Source organism: Phyllostomus discolor, chromosome 12 (genome assembly GCF_004126475.2).
Source record: "Phyllostomus discolor isolate MPI-MPIP mPhyDis1 chromosome 12, mPhyDis1.pri.v3, whole genome shotgun sequence".
Classification (NCBI taxonomy): Eukaryota; Metazoa; Chordata; class Mammalia; order Chiroptera; family Phyllostomidae; genus Phyllostomus; species Phyllostomus discolor.
Genome location: NC_040914.2, coordinates 76,592,158 through 76,618,661, shown reverse-complemented (window position 1 = coordinate 76,618,661; position 26,504 = coordinate 76,592,158). Strand labels below are relative to the sequence as shown.

Below are 26,504 nucleotides of genomic sequence, written 5' to 3'. Positions count from 1 at the left end.
CAAACTCATACCCCCCTCTCTCTTTTGCATGGCACTCAGGGCCCTTCCCATCCCTGATCTCTAACCCTGCTTGGGGCCCTGCTCTGGAGACCCCCCACCCCAGTGGGAGCAAAGGCCCACCCCTGACAGAATCTGCTGGAAGGCCTCTAAGGGTGCGAGCTGCATCTGGTTCACTCCCGGTGCAGAAGAGGTGTGTAAATGGGAGATGGATGGCCACAGCCGCCCCCCCCCCCGGCCCCCGAGTCCCTCATGGCCGCCTGCCTGGGGCTGGGAGGACGCCAGCAGGAAGGGCTAGGACTGAGGGAGAGGACTGGGAAGGGTGTTCCTGATGGAGGGAACTGCACGGGACGGGTCTGGCAGGGTGAAGGTGAGCTGGGCAGGCAGGGGGTGTAGGTGGGGCAGGGGCCCTGTGGGCTTGGCCAGCAGCGATGAGACCCCAGATACAGTTGCACACGTGGGACCCCTTTCCCCGTGGAAAGGGCTTCGCTCTCCTTCCCTCCCTCGCACGTGGTGTCAGGGGCCTGCTCTGAGCAGCTGCCTTCAGGTTCGGGCCCAAATAACCGCCGGGGGTAGGACCAGACGGGTGTCTGCCTCTGGACAGCCTCACCTGCCCTCCAGAAGCTTGTCCCGGGCACTGGAGTCTTTGAAGGGACCTTCAGGACATGGTGAACTCGGGGTTCAGAGCCTGCAGTGGGGGAGGGTCTCCTGGTTTCACCCCTCATACCGCCTCTGCTGCCTTCTTGTGTCCCCTACACTGAGCTGCATGGATGATTTCCCATCTCTCCCGCTCTGCTCCCCACGAACCCCAGACCAGTGCTGTAAAGATCTCGAAACAAAGTGCGGCTGCCCTGTGGCATCATCTGCACCCCGTTAATCCTGGAGGGGGTGGAGGGACCACTTTGCTGCTCAGGGGCGCTCCACAGGGCCAGATAGCTCTGGTGATGGGACAAAAGTGGCACCCGAAGCCGACACTTTATGCGCCAGGCTCCGGGCCCTGGCGGGCAGGCAGGGCAGGGCTGGTCGGAGGACAGAGGCCACACGGCAGAGGCGTTCTGTGAAAATAGTGGGCATATATTTGACAGGATGCGTTTGCTGTGATGTGTCCAGTACAGCCTCAGAGTCCCCCTGTGTTTTGTTTGTCAGCACTGGAGAGGCATTCTGAGTGGCACACAACACTGTCCGGAAAGGAGATCTGGGCCTGATTTGGTGTCTTTCAAAATACCAAAATAAAAGCTTTTGACATGCACATTGCACCCGAAGTAAAAATGGAAAAAAAAAAAAAAGAAGGAAACAAACCATGAACCTCAGACACCTAAGAACAGAAGGGAGCCTCTCCCACACGCCTACCCTCTTCAAAGACACGATTCTGTGAAAAAGGACACGCGTACCAACTCCCGGGTCACGTCAGTGCATGAGATGCCAGCAGCGCCACACCCGGCCCTGAGTGTCCCAGCCAGTTGCTCTGACTGCAACCCTGGGGCTGGAACCTGCTGGCGGGGGAGCCAGTGAAAGACTTCTCGGGGTGGCTGGGACCTGTGGGCCTTCCGTGCAGCCCCCATCGTGTCTCCGCACCCTGCTCCTCTCCCGTCTCCCAGGTAAAATGAATCAAGGAAGCCTGTATTCACATTACAACATGAAAATAGCACCAGAAACTTCAGAGCTAAATTGCTGATACTTGCAGCCAAGAGCTCCGTGTAGGAGGAAGGCTCTCGAGAGGCAACCACAGAGGCCGGGGAGGGAGTGTGTGTGTGTGGGGGGACTGAGGGATGGGGAGGAAGGACTGGTGGGAGCTGGCTGGTCAGTTTTCTCCCTGTCCAAATGGGAACCCGGTTCTCAGGGGTCAAGGTGCACTGGAGACCAGCGCTTCTGTCAGGGGCATGGATAGTGGCTGTCATGACCATATGGTCAGAGATGGCCTGTTGTGCTCTGGGGGCAAGGCAGCTCACAGACGGCCCTTCTAGCTGGAGAGCCTTGCACTCCCCATTTGATTTGGAAGGCCACTTTGGAATTACAGCAACAGCAGCAACAAGACTAAGAGGGGCTTGCTGCGGTCCGACCGCGGCTGCCTCAGCTTAGTTCCCTGCTAGATGACACGGGGGTTGAGCCCTGTTAAAACCTTCAAAGGAGGGGGCATATAGGGTACAAGGTGTGAGCTGCCCTTACTTCAAGTTCTTGGTACTGGAAAAACAGCTGTGTGGCCTCAAAGAGCCCGCAGCTGGCCTGTCCCTTATCCTCACTTTCCAGGTGGAAAGGGGTTGCTGTCCGTCAGCCCCAGGCCTGCTAGAAGCATCAGAGTCTCAGCTCTGACACCAGAGTCCGAGCATTTGCATGGTAAGTCAGGTGGATGACGACGTGGCCGTCAATCTGGCTCCGTCGGAGGACTAATGCTTGCCAGTGTAGATCGGAGTCCCCTCGATCACTGGGTTCGTCCCCCAGCCCTTCTCCCATGCGCTCTCTCACTCCTGTAAATTACTCAGAAGGGTCCTTTTTTAAAGGGATCTTGAAGCTGGTTAGTCTCTGTCCGAAGAGCTGGCTGAGGAGGTCGTTCTGGGATTCAGCTGTCCAGCACGCTCGGGAGTTGGCACGTTCAGCACCGTGGACAGGTCTTCCCCTCTTGGGGGTCCTGTGCAGGGGTCTCACCTGGGAGAAGGCCTTGCCCGGCCCATCCTTGCCGCGTCTGAAGTCCCGGTGTGTGTGGCTGGGCTCCGCTTTCTGCTGCTCTGAGGGCTGGGACACCGTAGAGCTGCTCTGGCTACTGGGCCTGGGCTTGGCAGGGAGCACACGGCTGGGAGTAGCCTGTTTTCGGGGAGCCCGGGGGGGTTTGTCAGGGACTGAAGAGGCTCTCCCCAAGCTCCCCATACCATCACTCCTGCTTGGCCCCAGAGTCCGGCCCTTTCTCTTCTTCTCCTTGCCCTCCCCATCCTCGCTGGGGACCAGGATCCCTTGGGGCCCTTGGTCACCAGCTTCCTTTGGTGTCTTGGGGTAGCCCTTGGCCAGGGCTCGAGTTGGGGGCTTGTCCATGGCAGAGCTCTGGCTGGGGCAGTTGGGCTTGGCTGGGGTGGTGGCCGTCTCGCTCTGGAGTTGCCCACTGGCTGGCTGCGGCCGGCTGCCACCTGCTGTCTTGCTGCCGCGCTGTGGGCCTCCATCGCCCTGGGAACTGGGGCCTGGCTTGACTTTGAGGGTGCTGGGCTTCTGCCTGTCCTCAGTGCCACGGGCTGGCTCCCCAGGTGTTGGGCTGGCCGTGGCCTTCTTCGGTTTCACTGGGAACTTGGGTGCTTTGCTGGGGACGGCCAGAGCTGGCCTGTCCTTTGACGAACTCCGACAGCTCCCGTGCTTGGTGGCAGCACCCTTGTGGGAACGGACTCCTTTGACCTCCTCGACCCCCTCAGGCGTCATGTGGCATGTGGACACCTGCTTGTCCCTCCAGGGCAGGGAGGTGGCTTCTGGGCAATGGTCAGGGCCACATTTGCCAGGGGCACCCAGGGTCCTACCTTTCCCTGAGAATGGGCCAACAGCCCTCTGTTCCTCTACGGCTTGGCCTCTGGCCCCTGGCCGGGGCAGAGACCCCTCCAAAGGGAGAGCCTGCTGGAGAAGAGGCCTAGGACTGCCTGGGGAAGCCTCATCTGTGGGGCTGTCCAGGGCTTGGTCTGGCTTGTGGCCATGTTTGCCATCAGCTGAGGCTGCTGGGAAAGGAGACAGAGATGGGAGGAGCTCCTGGGGGTCAGAGGGCAGATTGTCACTCCTGGCCAGGTGTTCCACAGGGTCTGTGGATCTCTCTGGGGTTCTAGGCTGCTCCTTGGTGCTGCAGGGATCTGCCTCCGAGCAGAGCTGGAGCAGGGCTGGGAGGGACGCCTTGTTCAGGGTGGGGCTGCTGCCCAGAGACAGAGGCCTGTCCACGACGGGCCCAGGGGTGCTGCTGGGCGTGGCCACTCTACGCTGTTTGCTAAGCAGTGAACCCCCCTGGGCCTTCTGCCCAGGGGTGCCTGGCCTCCGCACCCTGCGGAAAGTGAAGGGCTGCTGCCCCCTCCTCAGGTGTTTGTCCATGTGTCGGTCAAACTGCTCCTTCTTGGCAAACGTATAGTTGCAGGAGCTGCAGATGAAGGACCTCTTGCTGATGTGCGTGACGTTGGCACAGAGCTCACAGGTGTACAGTGGGGTGTGCTGCAGCTCCAGCTCCTCCCTCACACCATGCTCCCCGGCTAGGTGCACACGCAGCTCACCCGGCTCAGGATAGACCCTTGGGCACTGGGGGCACAGGAAGACGCGCTGTGGGCTATGCACCGCCAGGTGGCGCTGCAGCTTGAAAGGCTTGGGGAACCGCTTGCCGCAGTGGTGGCAGTCTCTGGAGGGGTCCTTGCAGTCCTGGTGCATTGGGATGGCGTGGAGTAGGGGCTCTCGGTTGGAGCGGGGTTCAGGGGATGGGCTAGGGCACATCTTGGTAGAGCCAGGGAGAGTGGCAGACCTGCTGGGTAGAGTGGGATTTGTGCAGGCTGACGGGCTGTTGTTGGCTAAATGGCTTTCTGGCATTAAAGTGCCATCCTGGTTTGAGTTGTTGGTACGAAACTTGGGTTTTGCCCTCCCCTTCTCTGCGGGGCCCCCATCTGCCTGGCCAACTGAGCACTTGCCCCTGTGGGGTTTGGATGCCGGCCCCATTATGCTGCTCAGGAAGCGTGTGACAGTGCTGTCCTCCTCCCAGCATCCAGGGGGGTCCCCCAGGGACCTCCGTGCTGGCCCCTTTCGGGCAAACTGTAGGGCATGTTCCCGCAGATGCTCGTTGTACATCCAGACGTCGGCCACCTCCCTCAGACACATGCCGCAGGCCCACAGCCCCGCCCGGCCCTGCATGTGCTTCTCCTGCAGGTGCTCCCGCAGCAGCTCCCGAGAGCCGAACCTGCGCTCCACACACATGTAGCAGGTGGGGGGTGGGGAGGGGCTGTGGGCCAGCTTGTGCAGGTCCAGCTCACCCAGGCCGTGAAAACGCTGGAAGCACACCCTGCACTTGTAGGGCGCCCTCCTGGCCTTGTCATTCTGGTCTCTGCCCAGGGCCCTTCTGGCCCCTGCCACCTCCTCTGTTCTTTTGCTCTGTGGCCCCTGGGCATTCGCTGTGGCCTTGAAGTCTAAGAAGCTCACACTGGGGAGAGCCACAGGGTCTTTGCAGGTTCCCAGAAAGCACAGATCTTGCATCTCAAGTTTGGTGCTGAATCTCTCAACCTCCACAGCGTTGCCCGGGAGCCCGTGGTCGTAGTGTTCTCGCTCCAGGTTGGGGGGCTCAGGGCTCATGTCTCCGAGAGAAGAGGCAGTCTCCTCGGTGGAGCCCCGCAGCTCCAGGCCTCGCCAAGCTGCAGGGACCATGTGCAGCTCGGGAATATTCTCCAACGGGTGGTCCTCGGCACTGCAGGAGGGTTCCTGCTCGGCACAGTCTGCTTCTGGGTCAGGCTCAAGGGACCACAGGCTGGGTCCAGGGGCCCAGGGGTCAATGCCGGGCACCTTGCTGCTGAGGAAGCCGTCCAGGAGGAAGGACTCAGGCAGGCCTGTGGCCTCGTCACTCCACGGGTCCTCGAGGGCCAGGCAGAGGGAACCTGAGTCACTGAGATCCATAGGCACGTGGGCAGAGGGCAGAGCAGCGCTGCTTTGGAACTCCCCTCTGGGCTCCGGCAATGGCGGAGGCTTTGGCTTTTTGCAGCGCTTCCCGTAGACTCGGGGGTTCTTCTTCCGAGTGAAGCGGTTGCCAAGAGGGAAGAGCTGGGAAAAGGAGGCTTCGTCATCAAACAAGCTCAGAGGGTCCCCGAGACCTGGGCTGGGGACTTCAGGAGTGACGTCTTCAGGCTCCTGGACTCTGTTTTCTGGGTTGTTCCGGGGAACCTGGAGGCAGCTGCTGATGGTGCCACCTGCTTCAGAACCACTAGTCTCTGGAGGGCTTGGCAGTCCGCCAGGGGGCCTGTGCCCTTCCCAGTCAGCCTGCCTTGACCTGCAGTCAGCCACCCTGCTGTCCCCTGCAGGTGCACTCCCAGCTGCCCTTGACAGATCTTTGCAGACACCCCAAATCCTGGTCTCTCTGGGCCCCCAGCCCCCCCTTGTCAAGGCTGCCTTCTGACCCTCTGGCCCTTTCCCAGGAGGCACCCCCTCCCTCCTTCCTGGAGGGGTCACCCAATTCCCAGGTGACTTCTGTGTGGGCGTCTCCTGCAGCTCTGTGGCCATGGGGAGAGGCGACTGCGTGACCTCGGTCTCCTGCTCTGCCTCCTGTGAGAGGCTGCAGCTCAGAGCGGGTGGGTAACTGACAATCGTGGGTGATGGATTCCAGCGGCTTCTATCTGAAATCACATCAGGAGAGACTCGAGGACCGCTCTCCTCCTCGAACCTTCTTGCTCTTGGCTTTCTCGTCTTATTTGATTTCCTCTCTGACTCACTGGGGACGTTCACGGACTGTCTGCGCCGCCTCTGGCCTCCTCCTCTCTCTGCCTGTTTGGGGCAGGGCGCATCCTTCCGCGGCAGCAGGTCCCACTTCCTGGGCTCTGCGGGCCTCGGGCCCACTCCTCGCCTGACTGCACCCAGGGCGGGTGGTTTCTGGCTGGGGGCACGGCCTGGTGTTCTCAGAATGCCAAGCCCCTGCCCGAGCCCCTTGGACATCTCGGGGCCTGGGACATCCTCAGGAGCCCCGGAGCCCCGGACGGGGGGTGACCCGGCAGTGCGGCTGGGGCTGCTCAGCCTGTGCCTTGGTTTCTCCTTCCCAAGAGCCCTGCGGCTTTTCTTCCCAGGTGGGCGGCTCATCTGGGCTGCAGGCTCTCCAGTTTGGGGAGCAGGTGGGGCTGGAGGGCTTGGCTGGGAGGTGGCTCCCCCGTGCAGCTTGTGCTTCCTGGCTTTATGGCGACTTAGGCCTGGCCTGGACCGGAAGGTGGCTGAGCAGACCTCACAGGTCACAGGCTGCCGGCTGGGGCCTTGGTCCTTCCAGAGGTTGTCCTCCGTAGACACAGGCCTCCTTTTGAAGCCACAAGGCTTCTGTTTGGGGTCCTGGGAACATAGAGGGTCCCCCTGGGGCATCTGGTGGGAGACAGTGCTGAGGCTCTGGGGGGAGCTGGGTCTGGACTTGCTGGCTGTATTGCTCAGAGAGGTGGCTCTGTCCTGGAGGAGCTCTTCGTAAGGGCAGGTGATGCTTGGACCTCTGGTGCCAGCTCCTGAGGCCTTTGTAATGCCAGGGCGCCCAGCCCCAGGTATCCTAAGGTCCTCTTGGCCCTGGGGACTGGCCTCCATCCCACCTTCCAGGCAGGCATGGGGCTCTGGCCCAGCTGTCCTCTGGGTGGGAGGGTCAGTGGGCACAATAGCGGTGCTCTGGCCATCTCTGTTTCCTGGGTGTTCTGAGGAGGGACCCTTGGGTGTCCTGTCTGGGCTGGTGTTGGGCGTGACGCCCCTGTAGTGGGGGTCTGGCCACTCAGTCCTGGGGCCTCTGACTGCCTCCGTGTCATCTATGGTGGGAATGCCAGGCAGGGAAGCAGCCTTGATGGTCACTCTTGGGGACATGGCCCTCACTGGGGGAGGAGCGGCATCATGGGCAGGAGATCCCCTCAGCCTCTGTTTTCTGGAACCCCCCAGTGGTCTTGACTTGCGGCCTTCAGGGTGATCCCCCACATGGGTGGGTGTGAAAACATTGCTGAAGCCTGGCTGGCCCGGGGGAGGGTCTTCCGGGGAGCTTTGTTCCCCTAGGGGAGAGCAGCAAGCCTGGCTTTTCTTGAGGTCACAGGGGCTTGTCCTCAGCGGTGAGGGGGTTGCCAGAGACCCCTCGGCCCTAGAATCTGTGGGATCTGGGGTATTCTCAGCCCTTTCCAGAGCTGTGCAGACAGAGGAATAGGCTGGCAGGTGCTTCGTGCTGGTAGGGTCCCCGCAGGATGGAGACGCTGGGAGCGGCCCCCTTAGCTTGCCCGAAGGCACCGTGGGAGGGTCCTCCTGGAGCACGAGCTCAAGACTGCAAGGAGCAGGGATGGCTGCTGGAGGGGGCAAGGGGGCGCAGCCAGCCAGGCCCCTTGTGAGGAGCTCAGGGCTCTCCCCAGGGAGTAGCAGGTGCTTCTTAGGGCTTGGACCTGCTGCCTCTTGAATCCAGTCCTCAGGCCCATTCTGGGCGTATGTTGCTGCCAAGGACGGGACCAAACATTCCGATTCCGAGGAGGTGGGGCTGGGTGTGGACTGGGCTTCATCCTGAAGGCCCAAGTTTGTCCTGCTTCTAAGAACCGGCCCCCCCAGCTGGTCTGCAGCCCTGGCCAGGCTGTCCTGTGTGGCCTCAGGATTGGCATTGACTGTGCCTAGGTCATCTACTCCCCCTGGGCTCCCCCAGTTATCTGGTGGAAGTTGGCTGGCTTTGTCTTGGCCTTTGAACTCCTCAGCCTGGCTGAGTGAGCCCAGATGGTCATCTCTCTCTGGTCCCAGCTGACATCTGGCCATTGCAGGGATGGTTGTTATCTGCACACCCCACTTCGAGGCCTTGGCAGGGCTCTGGGCCACGTCCCCACATTCCATTCTGTCCCCTTCCACATTTAAGGGGTTGCTCTGCTGAGGGCTCTGGGCATCGGCAAGCGGGGGCCCCTGCAAGCCCTGGGCAGCCTCTCCGCTCTCAGCTGCTCTGGCCACCAGGAGCTGGAGCTGACGTATTGGGCTTCCAGAGGGATCCTGGGGCCTCCTGCTGGGACTGGTGTTGGGCGAGCAAGCAGGACTTGCAGAGGCTCCTGCTGGTGCAAACTCCTCGTTACCCTCAGAGCCAGGCCCTCCTGCTACAGGGTGGAGGGGACCTGTTCCTTTTGGCCCATCTGTGCTGCTTCCAGAATGTCCCTTGAGGGCCTCACTGTGACTGGAACCAGAAGGTGGAGTAGCACCCAGATGCAGAACTCCAGCACCCCGAAATGCCAAGTCAGGCGCTGGACGGGCAGCAGGGCTGTTGAGTGCTTCCAGCTTGGCAGCATCTTGGCAGGGCCCCTGTGCCCGGCAGGGTCCTGGGGACGGCCCTCTCCGAGTGCAGGGAAGAAGCAGCAGGATATCTTTGTTGTGATGGAGTCTGGTGGCCCTGTTATTTTTAGGAAGTAAAGGCTCACGGTTTGGACTGCACTTTGCTAAATGTTCCCTGTCTGACAGGGGCCTGAGTGGCTCTCCAGGGTCTGGGAGACAGGTTTCTGGGCAGACCCCGCGGCCCTCTGCGGCCTTGGGGAGCCCCGCCCTGGAGACTCTGGTGTCCTGCACTGGCTGGAAACTGAGGCTAGCCCCAGTGGGGCTGAAAGGAACCCCAGAAACCTGGTCTTTGTGGGTACCAGGGGGAGTGGCTGCTTCTCTGGGGTGAAATGAGGGCCACTCTTCCTGTGGGTTCTCCAGGGTCCCCTCCATGGTGGCCATGGCTGATTCTGCTCCTTTCTGGTGTGGGCTCAGTTCCCCAAGACCAGTGGGGTCAGCTGCGGAGAGCGAGTCCTTTTCAGGAGCAGCAGCTTGGTGCGGGGGCAGGGCGGTGCCGGTGCCCGAGTGAACTCTGTCTGTGTTCTGAGCTCTGCACAGCTCCCCGGGGACCCCGTGCGCGCCTTTACTTTCCAGCTGACTTTCTAACTCGGTGACCAATCTTTTGATCTCCAATTCATCCTCAGACAAGTTGCCCATAAAAGCCATGTTACATTCGTTAACCTTGCAAGGCAAAGGGAGCGGGTTGGCAGCCACCGTCTGTTCGTGAGGACTCTTCTTGCTGAATGCCTTTTCCCCTGAGAGCGGAGGGAAAGGGCCCAGATGGCTGCATAGCACCGGAGAAACTTCCTCCAATAGGGACCAGCCCTTCTCAGGCAGAAATGAGGGGTACGGTGGGTCCAGCTGGGGTCTCCTCAGGGGAGGGTCAATGCATGTGGGTGGTGAGTGTGCACCCCCATTTCCAGACAGGCCGCTGTAGATGGGGGAGTCGAAGTCCCCCGCGGGCAGCCCCGAGAGAAGGGGCGTGGACTCCGCAGTCAGTGGGGACTCAGCTTTGTCGGGGTCTGTGTTGACTGTGTACGGTGGGTTCCTGGAAGGCTTTGACTTGAGGGAACTGGCAGTCACACCATCCTGGCACAGGTGCATGTTGCTGGCTGGAGGAGTGTCCAGAGCTAAGGGCTTGGAGTACAAGTCTTCACCGAAACAGCCAGCCAGGTCTTTGGGTCCAAGGAGCAGCTCGCTGTGGGGGCTGCTGTAGGGCTGCAGCCCCTTTTTGTCAGCTGGAACCATGGAGTCTCTGTTAAAAAGAGCTGAGTCACACTCAAGCTCAGGGCTCTTTAAAAACAGGACGCTGGCTGCGGGGTGGGCAGTGCTGGTGTTAGTGATGGGCACCAGCGATTCTCCCGGCAGGTAGGCTGGGGGGTCCTCTTTATCATGAGAGATGGGGGGTTCTGTGCACCCGCGCTCATTCGGCAGACTACCTGCACCTGGTGCTGACGAGCTCCTGTGGGGCACCATGGTGTCCTCTCTGCCTGGACGTGGCCGCTCTGGGGCCGGGGAACAGGGACTTCCTCCCACACAGGTGGGTGGAGGAGAGCTGGAAACATCTCTGAGAAGCTTTGTGATGACAGGTGGAAAATCCTGATGGAAGTCCAGCGGTGAATGGCTTTCCTCTGGGGTCTTGGCACTGGTGGGAATCTGCAGGAGACTCTCGGGGTCTCTCTCCTCAGGACCCTGTCCAGTCTTAGGGCTTTGCAGTGGGCCCTGGGCTGCAGGGCTCTCACCCGGGCCTGGGCGAGGCATGCCCGACTTCGTGGTTTCCTTCCTCACGACCTTCCTGGGTTTCTGCTGCTCTCGATCTTCTCTGGAACTCGGGGTCAAGTCTACCTCCTTTCTCTTCTCACCTCGGCGCCACTGCCGGCAGCCATGGAGGGGCTGGCCTCTGACGCGGGAGCCCCGTGGCTGCGAGTGGTCCTCCTCCTCAGACTCCGAGGCATAGTCGTATTCCTGGAGCCTGCGGTCCAGGGCGCTGGGTGCGGGACTGTCCGTCTCCGGGGAGAAGCACCTGCCCCGGCCACGCTGCGCCTGCAGCTTGTGCAGCTGATTCTTTTGTTGCACAATCTTGTGGATGAGCTCCTTGCTCCAGGTGCCGCCCCGTGCCTTCCTCCTCCTGGACTCTTTCCCTGGGGACAGTCGGAGGCGCTTGGAGCTCCTGGTCTCTGCTGGGAGGGCCCTACCACGGGGATCTGTGTAGCCCTTGGGGGCTTGTGTCCTGAGGTCCCGGGGGCAAGGTGGGGCTGGCTCAGCCCTGTTACGCCTTCTCCTGGGCCTCAGGCAGGTGGCTGTGGTGCCCCTGCCTGACCTCTTGGCAGTATTGGATGTGTCCAGCTCTCCCTGGAAAAACTTAAACTGCTTCCCTCTCTTCTGCTGGCTGCCCCGGCCGGCCCCAACTGCTTCTGTATTCACCAGGCTCAGGGACCGGGTTTTAGGCCTGTTGCAGGCTGAGTGGCCTCCGTCCCCAGGGCGGGGAGCCTGGGGCTCCAAGGCTGGGAGCAGGAGCTGAGCTTTGTTCTCTGGTGTGGCCCCCACCCTTGTCTTGGGGGGGAGCCCAGCACTGAGACCTCTGGAGCCTGAAGGTTCTTCGTCGGCAAAGACATCGATGAAGCTGCTGTCGATCTCCGGGTTGTCTGACTGGTATTCCAGGCCGTTGAGCGTCTCGGTGATGAGGCTGTCCAGCTTGGCATCATCCTCCAGGTCCAGGTCCACAGCAGAGAGTGGGAAGGGGGCAGTGGTTAGGCTGGACAGGAAACTTGTCCTCAGGGGGTCGTCTTTGCCATCTACCCGGCTGTCTGCCCCTAGCAGGTAGGGGACTGTCTTGGTGTGGCTGAGCAGGCTTGGGTTCCCGCTGGCCGCTGCTTTGGGAGCAGCCAGCACAGAGGGGGCAGCAGGGGCTGTGGGGAGCTCTGAGGGCTGCGGGTGGCTGTCCTTGGTCCTGGCCAGGAGCGCACTGCAGAACTGCCGGTGCTCCAGGAAGGTGGCCAGGCTGCTGTAGTTGCGGTCGCACTGCTTGCAAGTGAGCAGCACGTCCAGCTGGTCCAGGCTGGCACTGCTGAGGGGGAAGTGGTGGGCGGAGTAGGCGGGTGGCTCTGGGGGGAAGCCCTCCAGCCCCCTGCTGCCCACCTCGGGGCCCACACTAGGGAATGGGGCCTCCTCCAGGCATTTGAAGGTGCCCTCGGCCCCCAGCCTCTCTGTGGAGAAAGGGAAGGTCTTGACCGGCTCTGACTGGTAGTGGATGGGGAGGGTGTGTGAGGGCTCCGGGGACGGGAAGGGGCTGCTCTTCTCCTGGGAATGACTGGGGGTGTGGAAGAAGGCAGAAGGCCCTAGTGGGCCGGGGAGCTGGCTCTCCTCTGAGCTGGGGTTGGCTGGGCTGCTGGACAGTGGTGACAGCGACGAGCAGGTGCTGCTGCCCGCTGTGTTGGTGGCAGGTGAGGGCAGTGGGGACTCACTGGGAGAGGCTGCCACCAGCCTGGGTTGGGGCAGGCCAGAGGTCCCTCGGGGGGAGACCTGGGGCTGGGCTACACCAAAGAATAGGGGCTGGGCCCCAGGGTCCTGCAGCCCGTTGTAGGAGAACAGCCGTGGGGAGCCGCCGCCGTGCTGGCCCGGGCTGTTTCTCAGCACCGCCAGCTTCTCGCCCAGCCCAGGTGTCTTGCTGGCAGCGACCAGGGCTACGTGGCCACCCCCCTGCCACTCAGGGGTGCCTGGGGGAAAAGGCAGCTGGCTCAGCATCTCCACTTCATGGGGTCTGGGTCCAGTGGCTGGGAGCACCTGTGGCCAGGGCAGCGGGGGGTTCTGGGGGAGGCCAAGCTGCTGGCCTGGGCTTGGCTGGCCTTCAAAGAACGCACTCCTCGTAGCAGCCAGGGGGCCCAGGGGAGGTGTGGGGTAAGAGGCTGTGGTGGGATCCCACAGCTGGGGCAGTCTGGTGGGTGGGGGCCCAGGGGTGGCCAACTCTGTGTCCAGAGACCCAGGACTGGTGCCCACCCCACCGGCTCCCGGGCTTCCATATGCCTGCCTGGGAAAGTGCCCCCGGGGCAGAGAGTTTGGGGGTCCCCTGGGGCTCCCCAGCCCATTGTGGGCTGAAGGCGGTCTCTCAGAGAGGGCTTTGGTCAAGCTCTTGTGCAAACTGTCTGGGAAAGTGGCCGTGCTCTCTGAGAAGGGGCTGGGGGCTGGGAGAGCAGCACCAGATGGGGGGAGAGCACGGCCGAGGTCACTGGGCGGGTCAAGGCCTCTGGGCTGGCTGGGGTAGCAGGGCGGGGGCGGAGGAGCAGGCTGGGTGGGCAGGGGGTAGGTGGAGCCTGTGCCCACGGCCTCCTCCTGCCACTCCCCCCGAGGCTGGTGGAAGGCAAACACCAGCGCCCTGTCTGGGTAATCAGGCCTTGCCGTGTCCTTGGGGAAGGGCTTCGGGCTGGCCCCGTGCAGCGCTGGGAAGGGGAACTGGAAAGAGTCCACCCTGGGGCTGCCGCTTTCAGGAAAGGGCTCCGGCTCCGCGGGGAGGACCCGAAAACTAGCACCTGGTAAGTTGTTCTCGGCAGTGGGAAGCCAGGCATCGGCCCCACTGGCCTGGAGTTCTGAGTAGGAGGCCAGCCTGCAGGGGCTGGCACCACTGCTCTGGGGGGCCCTAAGGGGTGGAGGCCCCTGGGTGGCACTTGGTGAGGTATAACTGGTGGAGGTAAAGCTGGAGGGGGTCTCCTGGAAGCACCTTTGGAAGCTGAGCTCTTCTGGGGCAGGAGGGGCCTCTGCCTCTGGGGGCCCGGGGGCTTCACGCTGTGGCCCCTCAGGGGTCTCGTCCAGGGCAGGTCTGGCCCTTGGGCCTGAAACGCTCAGAGTGTAGAGCTGCTGGGGGCTGCCGTCCGCCCTGCCTGCATGCCTTGTGGGAGCCTGTGTGTGGCTCCTCTCTAGTGGGGTCCGGGGGCTGCCACCTTTTCTGGGGAGGCTGCTTAGAGGCTGGGGTCTCAGGAGGGGGGCCTTGGGCTCCACCTCCCTAGCCTGCCCAGGCTGGGTATCCGGGGGTTCCATGGCCTGCACCCCGCTGCTCGCCTCCCGTGTGGCCTTGGCGGTCCTGCTGGCTGGGGTACCGTCCTCGCAGGGGGGCTGTGTGGCTGTGCCACTGGCCATGCCGCTGGTTGTTTGGCAGGACTGTAGGCCTCCGGTCATGGTTGGGGTTGGTGCTCCGCGGGGCTGCTCCCCAGGCATGGCCCCTCTGTCCGGGCGCTAGGAGGATGTGGTGGTCCGAGGAGGTCCGTGGGGAGTGGGCCGGGGGGTTGTCTTTGCCCCTTGGGGGGCCCTGGAGAAGCCTGCTCTCATGGTCCTGGGTGTGGCCTGGAGGGAAAAGACGGAAGCGATGAGTAGGGAGTGATGGAGGCTCCCTGGGCCGCATGGAAGCTGTGACAGGCTGAGAGTGGAAGCAGCGGGCACACAAGCCCTGACCTTCAGAGACAGGAACTCAGCTCCGATGGCACTTCGAGAGGCAAGAGGAGAAAAGCGTTCCTGCCAGACTGAGCATGGGGTTGGGGGGAGAGGGAGAGAAGGAGAAAGAAAGAGTGTGCTGTTTGGGGCCTGAGGGTCTTAGAAGACCCCCGGCCATCTCGAAGCAGCCCTGTTGGCTTTGGCCAGGCTGTGAGCGAAAGGCCCCGGGCGTGCAGAGGCCCCGTGGTGGGGACGACGAGCACCAGCTGGCTGTCTGCGTGGCCGGAGCTACAGCCCAGATGGGGTCAGGGGGCAGCCCAGGCAGGACAGAGGCGGGACCTCATATCAGAAGCTGAGCTGGGAAATAAGGGGTGAGATTGTGCATGCCCGAGTCTGGCCTGAGGCTCACACTGGGTCCTGTGACGGTCTTGCAGCTGGTGGGCACAGGACAGCCTCAAGCCACTTGCTCTGGGAACCCACTGGTCACTCCCCAGGGTGGGGTCTGTGTCTGACTCTCTAGGCAGCACCAGGCACTGCTGGGGCTCCCTCGCTGTGTTTGGAGACCTGCCCTGGGATCACACCCACTGAGGAAAGGTGTTCTTCTCGACTTGGGGTACAGACATCTCTGTCTCTCCTGGGTGGGGATGGTTCCAGTACTGGCCAGCAGAGGTTGCCACACTGTCCTCCTGATCCCCTGTCAGCCCAGTGGACCCTCCCCTATCCCAGCAGCCTGGGTGCCCCTCCCCTCGTAAGCAGAGGTCTCACCCCTTCCTCTGGGCCCCACTGCCTGGGGCCAGCCCTCCCCTCCTCTTCCCATCTCCAGACTGGGAGACCTTGGGGCAAGGTCTCATGGGTGAAGGTTGTTGAATGAATGGCTGATAGCAGTAACAGCAGCGTGAGCGCCTCCTGAGCGTTTGGCTGGGGGCCAGGGGCCGAGCACTTTCCATCAATCACTTCTGTTCTCACGGCCAGAACTGTTAGAGCTCTGGGGAGGTGAGTAGCTTGCCCACGGCCTCGAAGCTGGTGGAGGGCACTGGGGTCCCCAGACAGACCTCCTCCAGCCAAAGCACACATGGCCTGGGTACCTGACCCCTCACGAAGCCCCCTGCAACAGCGAGGGCAGGGCCTGTGAGGCGCCAGCCCCCCGCTGCACCGGCCTGCTGTGGGGCCTGAGACTGCTCCCTCAGTCTCCCTGAGCCTGGAAAGTGGGGGTCCCAGGAGGCCCCAATGGGGCTATTGTCAGATGACAAGGGTCTCCGTGTCCACACTGTGATGTGGTAGGTCCCCTGTGGATCATCTGCAGTTTCTGTGGTTTTCCGACTATTCCTGCTTCTGTCCGAGCCTGGGGCCCCCAAGCCGGGGGGCCTGCCTCGTCCCCACAGCCTGGTGTGTGGCACGCAGTGGGCACTCCAGATTGAGGAAAGGCCAGTTTCCATGCCCTTGAAAGAGGGGCGGTAGCAGTGCCACCCTCACGAGGTTGTGCTAAGGGTCAACATTCCTGTGACCAGGCACGGTGCCTGACACGCAAGGGCATTACCTCCCTGTGACCTCTTCAGGCTCAGTGTCCCCGCCCTGTGCCTGGGGTCCTGGCCTTGTTTCTCCAGGGGCACTGCTGGAGGCCTCGAGGCCGCAGCCGTACCTCAAGTGGGGCCACCCTGAGTGGGCTTAGGGGCAGAAGCCTCTGACCCCATGGCCTCACCTGCTCTCAGAGCCACCTGCAGCTTCTCAGTGGCCCAACGCTCTGCCCAGGAAGCCCCCCATTGGGGTTCAAGGCAGTAGATCACATTCCTAAGATTCTGTTTGTCCCTGAGGAAGGGCTGTTCCAGCTCACCCCACTGCTGGCAGGCGGGCCCTATGGCTCCATTCAGCCACCAGCTGGGAGCAGCAGGGACTCAGGCTCCTTCTGAGCGGAGACTGCCGGAGCAGAGGCCCAGAAGCCCGCCTTGCTGCCTTTTCGAGGACTGAGGTCACAAGCGGTGGCCAGGGGGTGGGCTGATTGCCCGGCTGCTGGAGGGGCGCTCACTGTCCATCTCTGGGCTCCCTCTTCCATCAGCCAAGGGGAGCCCGAGTTATCTTAAAGGGCCCATTTGGTTCCAGCAGCCAGAACCAGCTTCTCTTGGTGGGAAGGCCAGTCACTGGGACCGGCCCCTTGCTCACACGTTCGCACTCATGAGAGTACTTCCGGACATCTGCCTGCTGCCCAGCATTCACGGGCGGAGATAGACTGCAGCTCTGGAGCCTTGACCCTGGCTCAGAGCTCCTATAGGGCCACAGAGGCTGGGCATGGGCGGGGGGTGGCAGGGAGTGGCAATTGTTGAGTACCTACTGCATGCTACGTGGAACTGAACTTAGGGCCTGGGGGGCCGAGGAGGGGGCTTCTGCATGGCTGGCACCAGTAGAGGCTTTCTAGAGGAGGTGGCCTCTGTTCTGGCCGCCTGGACGGAGAGGGCATGCCAGGGAGAGAACTGTGAGCACACACTGGTGCAGGACTGCTTGGAAAAACTAGGAGAAAGAGTTCTGTGCCCCAGGAAGGAACTATGGGGAGCTGGGCCAGTTCCTGAAGGACAGTGAGGCCCTTACAGGGTGGGCGAGTGGGGCCCCAAGTGAGCCAGCATCCAGGTTGCAGCCAGCAACTTGGGCAAGGTGGCCTGCCTTTGCATGCACACTGACCCGGGCCAGGGAGTCTCCTGGGGGGCCCCTTTGTCACTGGCTTCAGGGACACCCCACAGGGAATGCCCTTTGCCCAGCTGCAGGGTGGTGATCCAGCAGAAGTCGGGCCAAGAGCCGGCCCTGAATCAGCTGGTGGTTGGTGTCTGGCCCTCCCTAGGAGTAGGAGGGGGTCTGGCCTGAAGGTTCTCTCGTCTGAACTTCTCAGGCAGCTTAAGGAGGCAGGACCCAGGCCGACCTGCAGACCAAGCCCAGGGCTCCAACTGCAACAGGCGGTGCAGTCTGTGGGGTCAGGCACGCGGAGGTGCCGAGGGCCTGTGGCCTTGCAGGGCCTCCTTCAGCTGCCCCTGAACAGGCTGCTACTGGGACATGACAGAGGACCGGAAGCCCCGGGGCCCGGGCCTCCCCACGGCTTCCAGAGCTTGTCAGGGGGTGGTGGGTGAGGCCAGGGTAGCCGTTAGACAGTGAACCCCACAGGCCCAGGCTCTAAGCAGCCTCGGAGGGGGGTTCCAGTTTTGGTCCCCCCCCCAGTGTCGGCTGCACAGCCCCAGGCACGTCTCTGAGCCTCAGTCGGCCTCGGCGTCTCTGCCGTGATCTGGGAATAACACTGAGACCCGTCTCACAGGGTGTGGCAAAGGGGGACCAATGTGTAACCTCTTCATCCAGCCTCCAGCAGAGAGTGTGGTGGGGCCAGCCCCTCCCTGACTGTCGAGGCCTGTCACCCTCTTGCCCCGATTTGCTCATGGGCACAGAGGAGAAGGAGAGAGGAGACTGCGGGAAGGGGGCCGTGGGGGAAGGCTGGGTGGGGTGAGAAAATGGGAAGAAGTGGCTAATTTGTGGATGGTTTGAAAATAGCTTTGTCCCAGGCTCCCCTCAGATCTGAGGAGGCCTGAGTTGCTGGTCCCTGGAGAACCTGAAGTGACAAGCTGTTGCTGCTGCCCTGGACAGTCCTCCCACCTGGCTCAGGGCCCAGCTAGGAGCGATGCGTGCGTCCCAGACAGATGGCTCGGGGTGTTGATCTCGGGGGGGGGGGGAGCTGGCATCCCCATTACCACCTGCCCCGGTGGGGTGGGTGGGGTGGGTGGGGAGGCTGGGTCGGGGGCATCTCTGGCCGGGTGGTGACTGGCGGTCCCCTTCTACATACCTGGGGAGTCCGGCCCTCAGCTGGGTCGCCACACAGCCTCCTGAGGAATGAGGACTTCTTGGCTGCAAAGAAAATGGAAATCATGTCAGAACCCATGTGGTGCCAGGCAGAGGGAGCGACTCCCAGGCGAGCCCCCTCCCAAACGCCATGCAGAGCCAGAGGGTCCCAGGGGCCAGGAAACCGGCCAGGAGAGATGGTGAACTCAGGAGGCGGGCAGGGAGCTCAGCCTGGCCCGGGAGCCCAGCAGCACGGGGGGTCAGCTGGCTGCCTTTGCCCCAGGTTTGTTGATTGTTTTACATTTCTTTTCGTTACATTCTTATGCACAGACTACACATGTGTGTGGCTCCCAAACTTGACACGGTGTTCAAAGGTCTGCGGTGAGAAGTCTCACCCTGTGCCCTGGCCGGCTGGCCCTCTCGCCCCTTCCTGCTGTGTAAACACTTGGGAACTTCTTGTGTTTCCTTCCAGAGTTTCTTGATGTAAACACCAGCAAATCCCATCCCCCTTCTTCAACAAAAGAGAGCCTACGGCACTCACGCTTCCAGGCCTTTTTTGTATTTACCAACGCATCTTGCAGGTAATTCTGCAGTACTGTGTAGATTCCTGTCCCTCCATCCACCTCTCTACCACAGATAGCTACAGAATATTCTGCAGGATGGATGGGCAGCTATCCTGCCCATCTAGACCCCTCCCAGCCCACACTGGGTCTTCCTACATCGGGCTTCACAGGGTAAACTCTAAGAACAGCGATGACGGGGTCTAAGGGCAAGTGCATTTGTGATCGGAAGAAATAGTCAAGTTAATCCCTGGGGTGGTTTTAACATATGGCCACAAAATTCTTAATCCTCCTTTATTGGAAAGGTGGGGCCCAGTTCCCTTTTTTCAGATGTGGGCTGCACCTGGTGACTTGCTTACAAACAAAATGTGGCGGGAGTGAGGGTGTTGGACTTTAGAGATCAGGTCATAACGGCGGGCCCAGCGGCGTCTGCCTTGCTCCCCACCTGACGGCTCACTCGGGCGAGCGTGCTGAGTGGACACACAAGCAGCCCCGTGGAGGGTCCACGTGGGGAGGGACCGAGGCCTCCTGCCCACAGCTGTGCAACGAGCCACCTTGGGAGCGGCTCCTCCAGCCCCAGTTGAGCCTTCAGATGAGACCACGGCCCCTGCTGACATTCCAGCTGCAGCTTCTCGAGAGGCCCCGAGCCAGACCGCCAGCCGAGACCGTGCCCAAGTCCTGACCCACAGAAACTGCAGATAGTAACGGTATTGTTTTAAGCTGTTACTTGTTACACAGCAACAGACAGCTGATCTCTTAGCACAGCCCTGTGGGGTCACACCGACTTGCAGTCCTCCTGACCAAGTAGAGAACCCCAGGCTTTCCCGTGTGTCCTGGCATCACAGTGAGCCCTTTCCCCGGGGGAGATGGCAGCTGAGGCCTGGCGAGGGGGCGGGGCCCAGGAGGCCACTGGTGACCCAGTGGGAGAGCTTTTGCTGTATCTTCTCATTCATTCATCCACTCATTCACTCCTGCCCTGGTCTGCACGTTGTAGCAGATGTGGCACTAGGCATGGGTGTACAGCGGGGAGTGACCGATCGGGGGCCTCTGGCGCATGGGTCTTACGGGAAAAGTCAACAGACAACTACAGATGAGGGAACCGAGGCTGAGAGAAGCGGCGTGCTCGTCTGGGTCAGGCAGCACACAGTGGAGCACCAAGAGAGTGGGGCAGGCCCGCCCCACGGCAGGCAGGGTGGCTCTACACCTTGGTCCTGCCTCAGCAGCCCCTTCCCATCCCCGGGGTGCCCTGCCTCCACACGCCAGGACTGTGGACGAAGCTCGGCCCCCCATCATCCTCCTTCCTCGGCCTCAGGACAGCGGGCCCGCTGTCTGCCCGCAGCACCCAGGTCTCTTGACGCCAGTGGCCCCTCCAAGGGTTTGAGGGCCAGGCCGTAGAGCTCAGACGGCGGGGCAGGCGCGGGGCCATGTGCGCCCTGGGTCTCGGGTTCCCACACCCTCCCGGGCTCTTGGCAGAGCCCCTTGGTGAGCACTGGTGTGGGTTTCAGTAGCCTGGGGCCCCTTTGAAGTTGGGAGATCCAATCCCCCAGATCCGGGGCTGCCCCAGGGAACCCCAGGAGTGCAGGCATCCCCTTTCCCTCAGAAACACTACCTGGCTCCTACCCTAACAGGCCTGGTCCCACAGCTCCAGGTAACTCAAGACCGCAGCGGTGCTGGCTGGCTCCGGCCTGGGGTATTGGCGGCTGCTCCTGGTGAGGGCAGTCCTGCTGTAGGCCTGGACCCCTGCTGCCTGTGTCCCTCCCTGTGGCCCCCAGCCCCTTGCACAGTGTCTGGCTTCTGCTCCTGACCCCCTTCCCTCACCTCCTCTTTCAACCTTCCTGGTTTCGGCTGCGGTCTCTGTGCTAGAGCTGGGCTCCCCTCTCCCTTCCTCCCTACCTCCATTGGTCCGTTCCAGCCCTCCTTCCCCGGTCTGTCTCGGGACCTGTGCCTCAGCAGCTCCCCCTACCTAGGGCACCTCCTCCCTCTTCTGAAATCTTCTGATTCTTACCTACCTGCAGGGAGCTGCGCAGGCTCAGCGGGGCTGGGCTCGCATGCATTCTGGCTTCGGCTCTGCTAGGCTGTGGGACCAGGGCCAGTCCGAGTCTCTCTGAGCAGTTTCCTTACTGGCCAAATGGGGGTGACCCCAAAGGGTTGTTGAGGAAGATTAAAAGGGACAGCACACCCAAAGCATTCACACAGACCAGCTACAACAAGCCCTCAGCGACGTTTTGCTCTGAATATGGTCATAGCTCTTCTGCATTCTCTCCAGCCCACCTCTTCCGAGAAGTCTCCCCTGCTGTGTGTTGAGTCCACCTGAGAGGTATTTGTTCCGGAGGCAGCGCTTCACCCAGCAGTTACCACTGACCTCATAAGCTCTCAGGGCAGGACTGTCTTCCGACACCCTGGTGGCCTGGGGCAGCTCTGTGCCCAGCATGGCACTGTCCGGCCAGAGCTCCACGTGTGACCCTGGGCCTCCTGGCCCCATCTACAAGCGAGGGGTTGAACCTGAGGACTCCTCAAGCCCGTCTATGTCCATTTTCTAAGACCAGTGACGTGGCTGCTCATGGCCTCCAGCCGGTACCCAAGGCCCACTCCTTGCCCCTCGGCCTCCTCAGCCCCCCGACGCTGCCCACCTGCCGGGATGTGGAGTGAGTTTAAATCTCCTGCTTCTCTCGTCAAGGCTGGACTGTACCTTCTTAAAGGGCAGACACCGGGCCTTCCCGAGTCCCACTCTGCCAGAGAGCTAGGTGTTGCCCGCCCCCCCAATCACGGCGGAGGAAGCCATGTCTGCTCTTTCGTCCCCTATCCTGGCTGTCGTGGCTGAACACCTGTGTCCCCAAATCTGTGCGTTGAAGCCCCAACTCCCCATCTATTTGGAGGTGTGGCTTTTTGAGGTGCTTAGGGTTAGAGGAGGCTGTGAGGTGGCCTACTTCTCTGGGGTAGCCCCTTAGAGGAGGGGCCTGGACAAGGACCACACCGCCCCTCAGCAGCCAGGGTGGCCTTTGCTGTCCAGCAGCAGGCTCAGCGCTGGGCATAGGACAAGCACAGAGGGAAGCTGGTGGGGTCAGGTGGGCGCGGGGAGGTGGCAACAGGCTGCAGGTTCGGGCTCTGTTGCTTTTCTGTCTTCATTGTCCACCCTGCCCACAGATCTGTCAGCGCCGGGAGCCAGCATGTGCTAAGGACAATGACGGCAACAACGCCCACACACTTGTCATACTCTCTGGGTTCATTTCTTACTTGGTCTCCATGGCTACCTCACAAGGCCGGCACTGCTCTCCAAATTCACAGATGGGAGACTGAGGCATGAAGAGGAGGGCATGTCTTGCCAGGTCATGCACCCCAAGGGGGGTACAGCTGCGCCCGGCGCAGGCATGGCTTGGGTGTGAGCAGAAAAAGCAGCTGTGCACTGAAAATGGGGCGAAGACAGGGAGAGGGACCCTGGGGGAGGGTGGTGAGCTTGGGGCCTCTGTGAGGACGGGGCCCTCAGCAGTTCATGGCTGGGCCGTGGTTAAGGGGCTCTCAAGCACAGAGTGGGTGGGGGTGGGGACTCCTGCCTGGGAGGCCGGGTTGGGGCATGCAGTCCTGGAGAGGGGATGGGCCGGTGTGGGCTTTATCTGCAGGTAAAGGGAGGCCACAGAGGGATGCTGTGGACATGCATGAGGCTCATGTCCACACTCAACCCCAAGGCCCTGCTCCCTTTCCTAGATACCAAACAGGAGGCAAGGCATACGTGCCACTGGGCAGAGTTGGCTGGGAAGGGCAGGGGGCGGTCCAGCCTGGCCTGGGTGCAGCTGGGAACACGGGGGCAGGCTCATAGCCAACACTGGCCTGTCCGAGGGCAAGTGGCAAGTAGACCCTGCCGCTCCTAGCAGGTCACCCCCAGGCCTCTAGGAGGCCCCTGGCCAGCCTGGGTCTCGCCCAGCCTCTCTTATTATTGATCCCTGCTGCACTTCCTACCTGGCCTCCCTGAGCCTGCGCAAGTCTGGCCTGAGGCGTGCTCTGGCCCCTTTGGTGGCCAGGCTGCTCCCACGGGGTGTGGTGGGCGAAGCCATGTCCTTTGCGTGCCAGCTGTGCTGGGTAGAGGCTTCTGTTCCCAGATCATCCGAGACAAACATGACTGGGAGAAGTGAGCGGAGCACAGCTGTGCCCATTCCCCTGTGACGTCTTGCTCCCCACCTGCCCCAGGCTCTTTCTCAGCCGGCTAAGCACCCAGACACGCTCTACGACCTGGGGCAGCCATGCATAGTGGAGTGACCCAGAACAGCCCCTGGGGCTCCCAGTCAGCTGTCCTTGCTCTAAGGGGCTGTCGTGTGGCTCATTCTGACATTTATTTCACAAATACCCTCCTTTCCTTTTCCTTCAAATGCAGCCGCTTTGCTTAAAAACTATCTGTTACCCAAGCACGCAGATAAACCTCTGCAGGTAAAATTATATCTGAGATATGGCCTGAGGGTATGTTTAAGAATACGGTGCAAATTATCAGCTGCATTTATCTTAATTACTTTGGGGGAAAGTGGAGGCTCTGTTGGAAGGGGCCGGGAAGCCGGCGCTTGTCCCACCTTATCGGGTGCATATTTGAGATCCTTTAACAGAAGGGAGATAAGAGGAGCACGCGGGGAGAAAATGATGTCTTCGAAAATGACAGGGAGGCGCCGGGAGGGGGTGATGGTGGCGGGATGTGTGCTTGAAGGCAGGGCCTGGTGCCCCCGCAGGCTGGCACGGCACCGGCCACTCTCTCCGTCCTTTTGTGTCCCCAGGACAGACTTTGGGGCGCAGGACAATGCTGCTGACGGCAGCTCTTCATTTCCCAGACCGGAGGTGCCAGCTCTTCAGGAGGTGGCCGGTTCCTCCTTTGGCCACCGAGGGCCGGTCAGGGCCCTGCCCAAGCTCCTCCCAGAGGGAGCCCGAAGCCCGCCCTGCCAGGGCACTGCGTGCCTTCATTCCAGTTGCGGCTGAAGAGCAGGCCCTTGCTCTGAGTGTGGCCGTGGGAGCCCTGGCCCTTCCAGGAGGGCCCAGCAGGATGGTGCCGGCTGGGAGTGCAGAACGGTTCTGGGGCAGGGTGAATGCGGGAGGAGGTGGAGCTGGCTGCCCCTATCCTGCTCTGTCCCAGATGCCTCTCCTGGAGAACTCCGTCCCTGGACAGCAGGGGCCTTGCCTGGGGCATTTCAATGGCCCATGTGGATCTGAAAAGTGCTGGCTGGCTCAGCTGGCCGCCCCGCATGAGGCCTGCTAGAAATGCAGGGCAGGATTCCCAGTCTGCTCACCAGCCCAGCCAGCAGCTGCCCTGATGCCTGCAGTGACTGGTGCTGTCTAGAACCCTCCCAGACACCAGCTATCTAGCGGGGGAGGGACCTGGCTCTCTAGGGGTCCTTGGTGCCCTCACCTGCAAGACAGGAATGAACTCACAGTTCCGCACAGGCTGAGCAGGAGAGGGCCAAGCAGCCAGATTGGAGACTTGAAAGGAAGAGGGGAAGTCAAGGCTCCAGGGACATCAACCACAGCCCTCAGTGCTGTGCGTGCGCATTGCAGGGAGGCGCTTTGAGGAGCCCTGTGCCTTCGCCCCCAGACTCCTGGTTCAGGCACCCATATACCCCAGGGGCCTGCATGCTGTGCTGCCTGGATCCTCCTGCTCAGCTGCCCTCTGCCCTCTCCACTACCCTCCCTAGCACCTACTCAACCTCTGTCACCCTCCGTGTTGCTGCACTCCAGGAATGCTCCTGCCTTAGGTCCTTGCACCCATTGTTCCCCTCCCAGGATGTGCCTCCTGCCCTCCTCCTCTGGTCTAGTGTCAATGCCACCTCCTCCAGGAGGCCCTCCCTGACCACAGAGCTAGCCTAGCAACCGCTCAAGATCACTTTCTGCCCCTCCAAGGCTTGCTTGTCAGTCTCTCACGGAATGTCCTGTCCCTGCACTGGTGCTATCGGCTTACTGCTGCATTCTCCCCTCCCCACCCAGGCAGCACCTGGCCATGCAGGCTCAGGCCCCACTCTCCGCCCCTTCCTGCCTGGGGCCAACACAGGCTGCAGGGGACCCTGGTCTGGCTGGTCTTGCTGCGAGCCTCCCCGGGGGCCTCAGGAAGGCCCTGCAGTCCTCAGTGCCCATCTGTGAAGTGGCGCACCCCCACCCACCTGTGCACAACATCACAGAGCAGGATGAGACAAGTACTGGGGAACCTGGGGCCCAGCCTCGCAGAGGGAGGCTGCCCGGAACTGTCATTCCTGGGGCTCCCCGGGGTCTTCCCCTTGGACCTGGGGCTCCCGGTCTGAGGGACCAACAGGGGAGATCTCGGGGGCCAACAGAGCTGGTGTGCAGGGCAGCGCTGGGTCCCCCTCTCGGCACACATGTGTGCACGCACACACAGCACGTACACAAGCACATGCCCTCACCGAGGCTGTGGAGGAGCCTCCCACTCTGTCTCTGGACTCAGTTTCCAAAAGAAGTTCTCCTGATGCTCCATGTGCACAGGCCAGCAGGCAGGAGGGGCTGCCTGGAGGAGGTGGGCATGGGGGTTTGGGGGTAGTGCCCTCAGCCTCTCCATCTCTCCGCTGTTGCACCTGAGTCCAGAAATATCCGATGGCAGGGCTGACACTCGGTGTTGGGAACATGTCTCACGCCCTAAATGTCAACACTCTGCCAAGCTCAGCCCGGCACACTCCGGCTGCCCCCGACTTGTTCTCGGGAGAGTCCTTTCCCCTGCTGAGAGGGACAAGGGATCATTAGGGGCCTCCTGCCGGGTCTGGCTTGCAGGGATCCTACTGGGACACAGTGGCCCGAGAAGCCTCCTGCCCCAGCCTGGGGTGAGCGAGTGCTGATGGTCTGGGAATGACCGGGCAGGCTGCGGAAGGCAGAGCGGGTGCTGCGACACACAGCAGTGACCACTCTAGCAGCACTCTGGAGCTCCACGGAACCTACTTTGGAGATCAGAGCAAGCAGGTGTTTTCTTTAGATTCACCTGGTGAGCAACTCTGCCTTGGAATTCGAACAAGTGGCATGCTCACTTCACAGAGGGACAGCAGTGGCCCCACGAGGGTGCTGGCTTGCCTAAAGGCCAGCTGGGGCCCTCGGTGCCTCTGGCTCCGAGCTTCTGGCAAGGGCAGCACCGCAGTGGTGTCTGAAGCAGCCTCCAGCAGCAGCTGGAGGGCTGGGTGGGGGCCCAGCCTCTGGCCTCCCGGCGGAGGGAACAGAGACACCACCCTTGATGGCGAGGAGCCGTTCTAGAGGAGGACTGACAACACCCAGGCCTGCCCTTGCTCGGGGGCTGCCAGCTGGATAAGCCCCCCACGCTTGTCACCAAGGACACAGCAGGTGAGAGGGGGAGACTCAGAGGGACCAGGAAGAGAAAGCCAGGAGGGTCGGGAGTGGCCTTGGTCTGGTGCCCTCAGGCCCCAGGACCGCCCCTGGCTCCATAAGGCTGCAGACTAGAGGCCGCTTTGGGCTCTGCCAGAGCAGATGGTCCATCTGGAAGCCTGGGCCCTCAGTTCTCCGTAGTGAGCCCTCACCCCTGCCCAGAGGGCCTGGTCTCCCTGGGCTCTGGGTCACCCTGGGAAAGCCCTTGGAGGGCAAACGGTGGTCAAAGCTTCACGTGATTCAGATTTTGTGGGGAAGATTGTCACCGTCTCTTCCCCCAGACAACCATTGACATGCAAGGGCTCATTATAAAAATCAAAGTTCTTTTCCACTATTTTAACTGTTCGACATGAAGTCCTAAGTGCCTTGTCATGACCTTGGGGCCCCGTCTGCGCCCACCACCGT

General features: G+C 61.8%; 1 protein-coding gene across 1 annotated transcript; it reads right to left on the bottom strand.

Moving 5' to 3' along the window:
* Positions 1-1,050: 1,050 nt before the first annotated feature.
* ZNF469 (zinc finger protein 469) lies at positions 1,051-14,329 on the bottom strand. Its single transcript, XM_028501907.2, has one exon. It carries the CDS (start codon positions 14,173-14,175, stop codon positions 2,470-2,472), a length of 11,706 nt encoding a protein of 3,901 aa, XP_028357708.1. The 5' UTR covers positions 14,176-14,329; the 3' UTR covers positions 1,051-2,469.
* Positions 14,330-26,504: the final 12,175 nt, after the last annotated feature.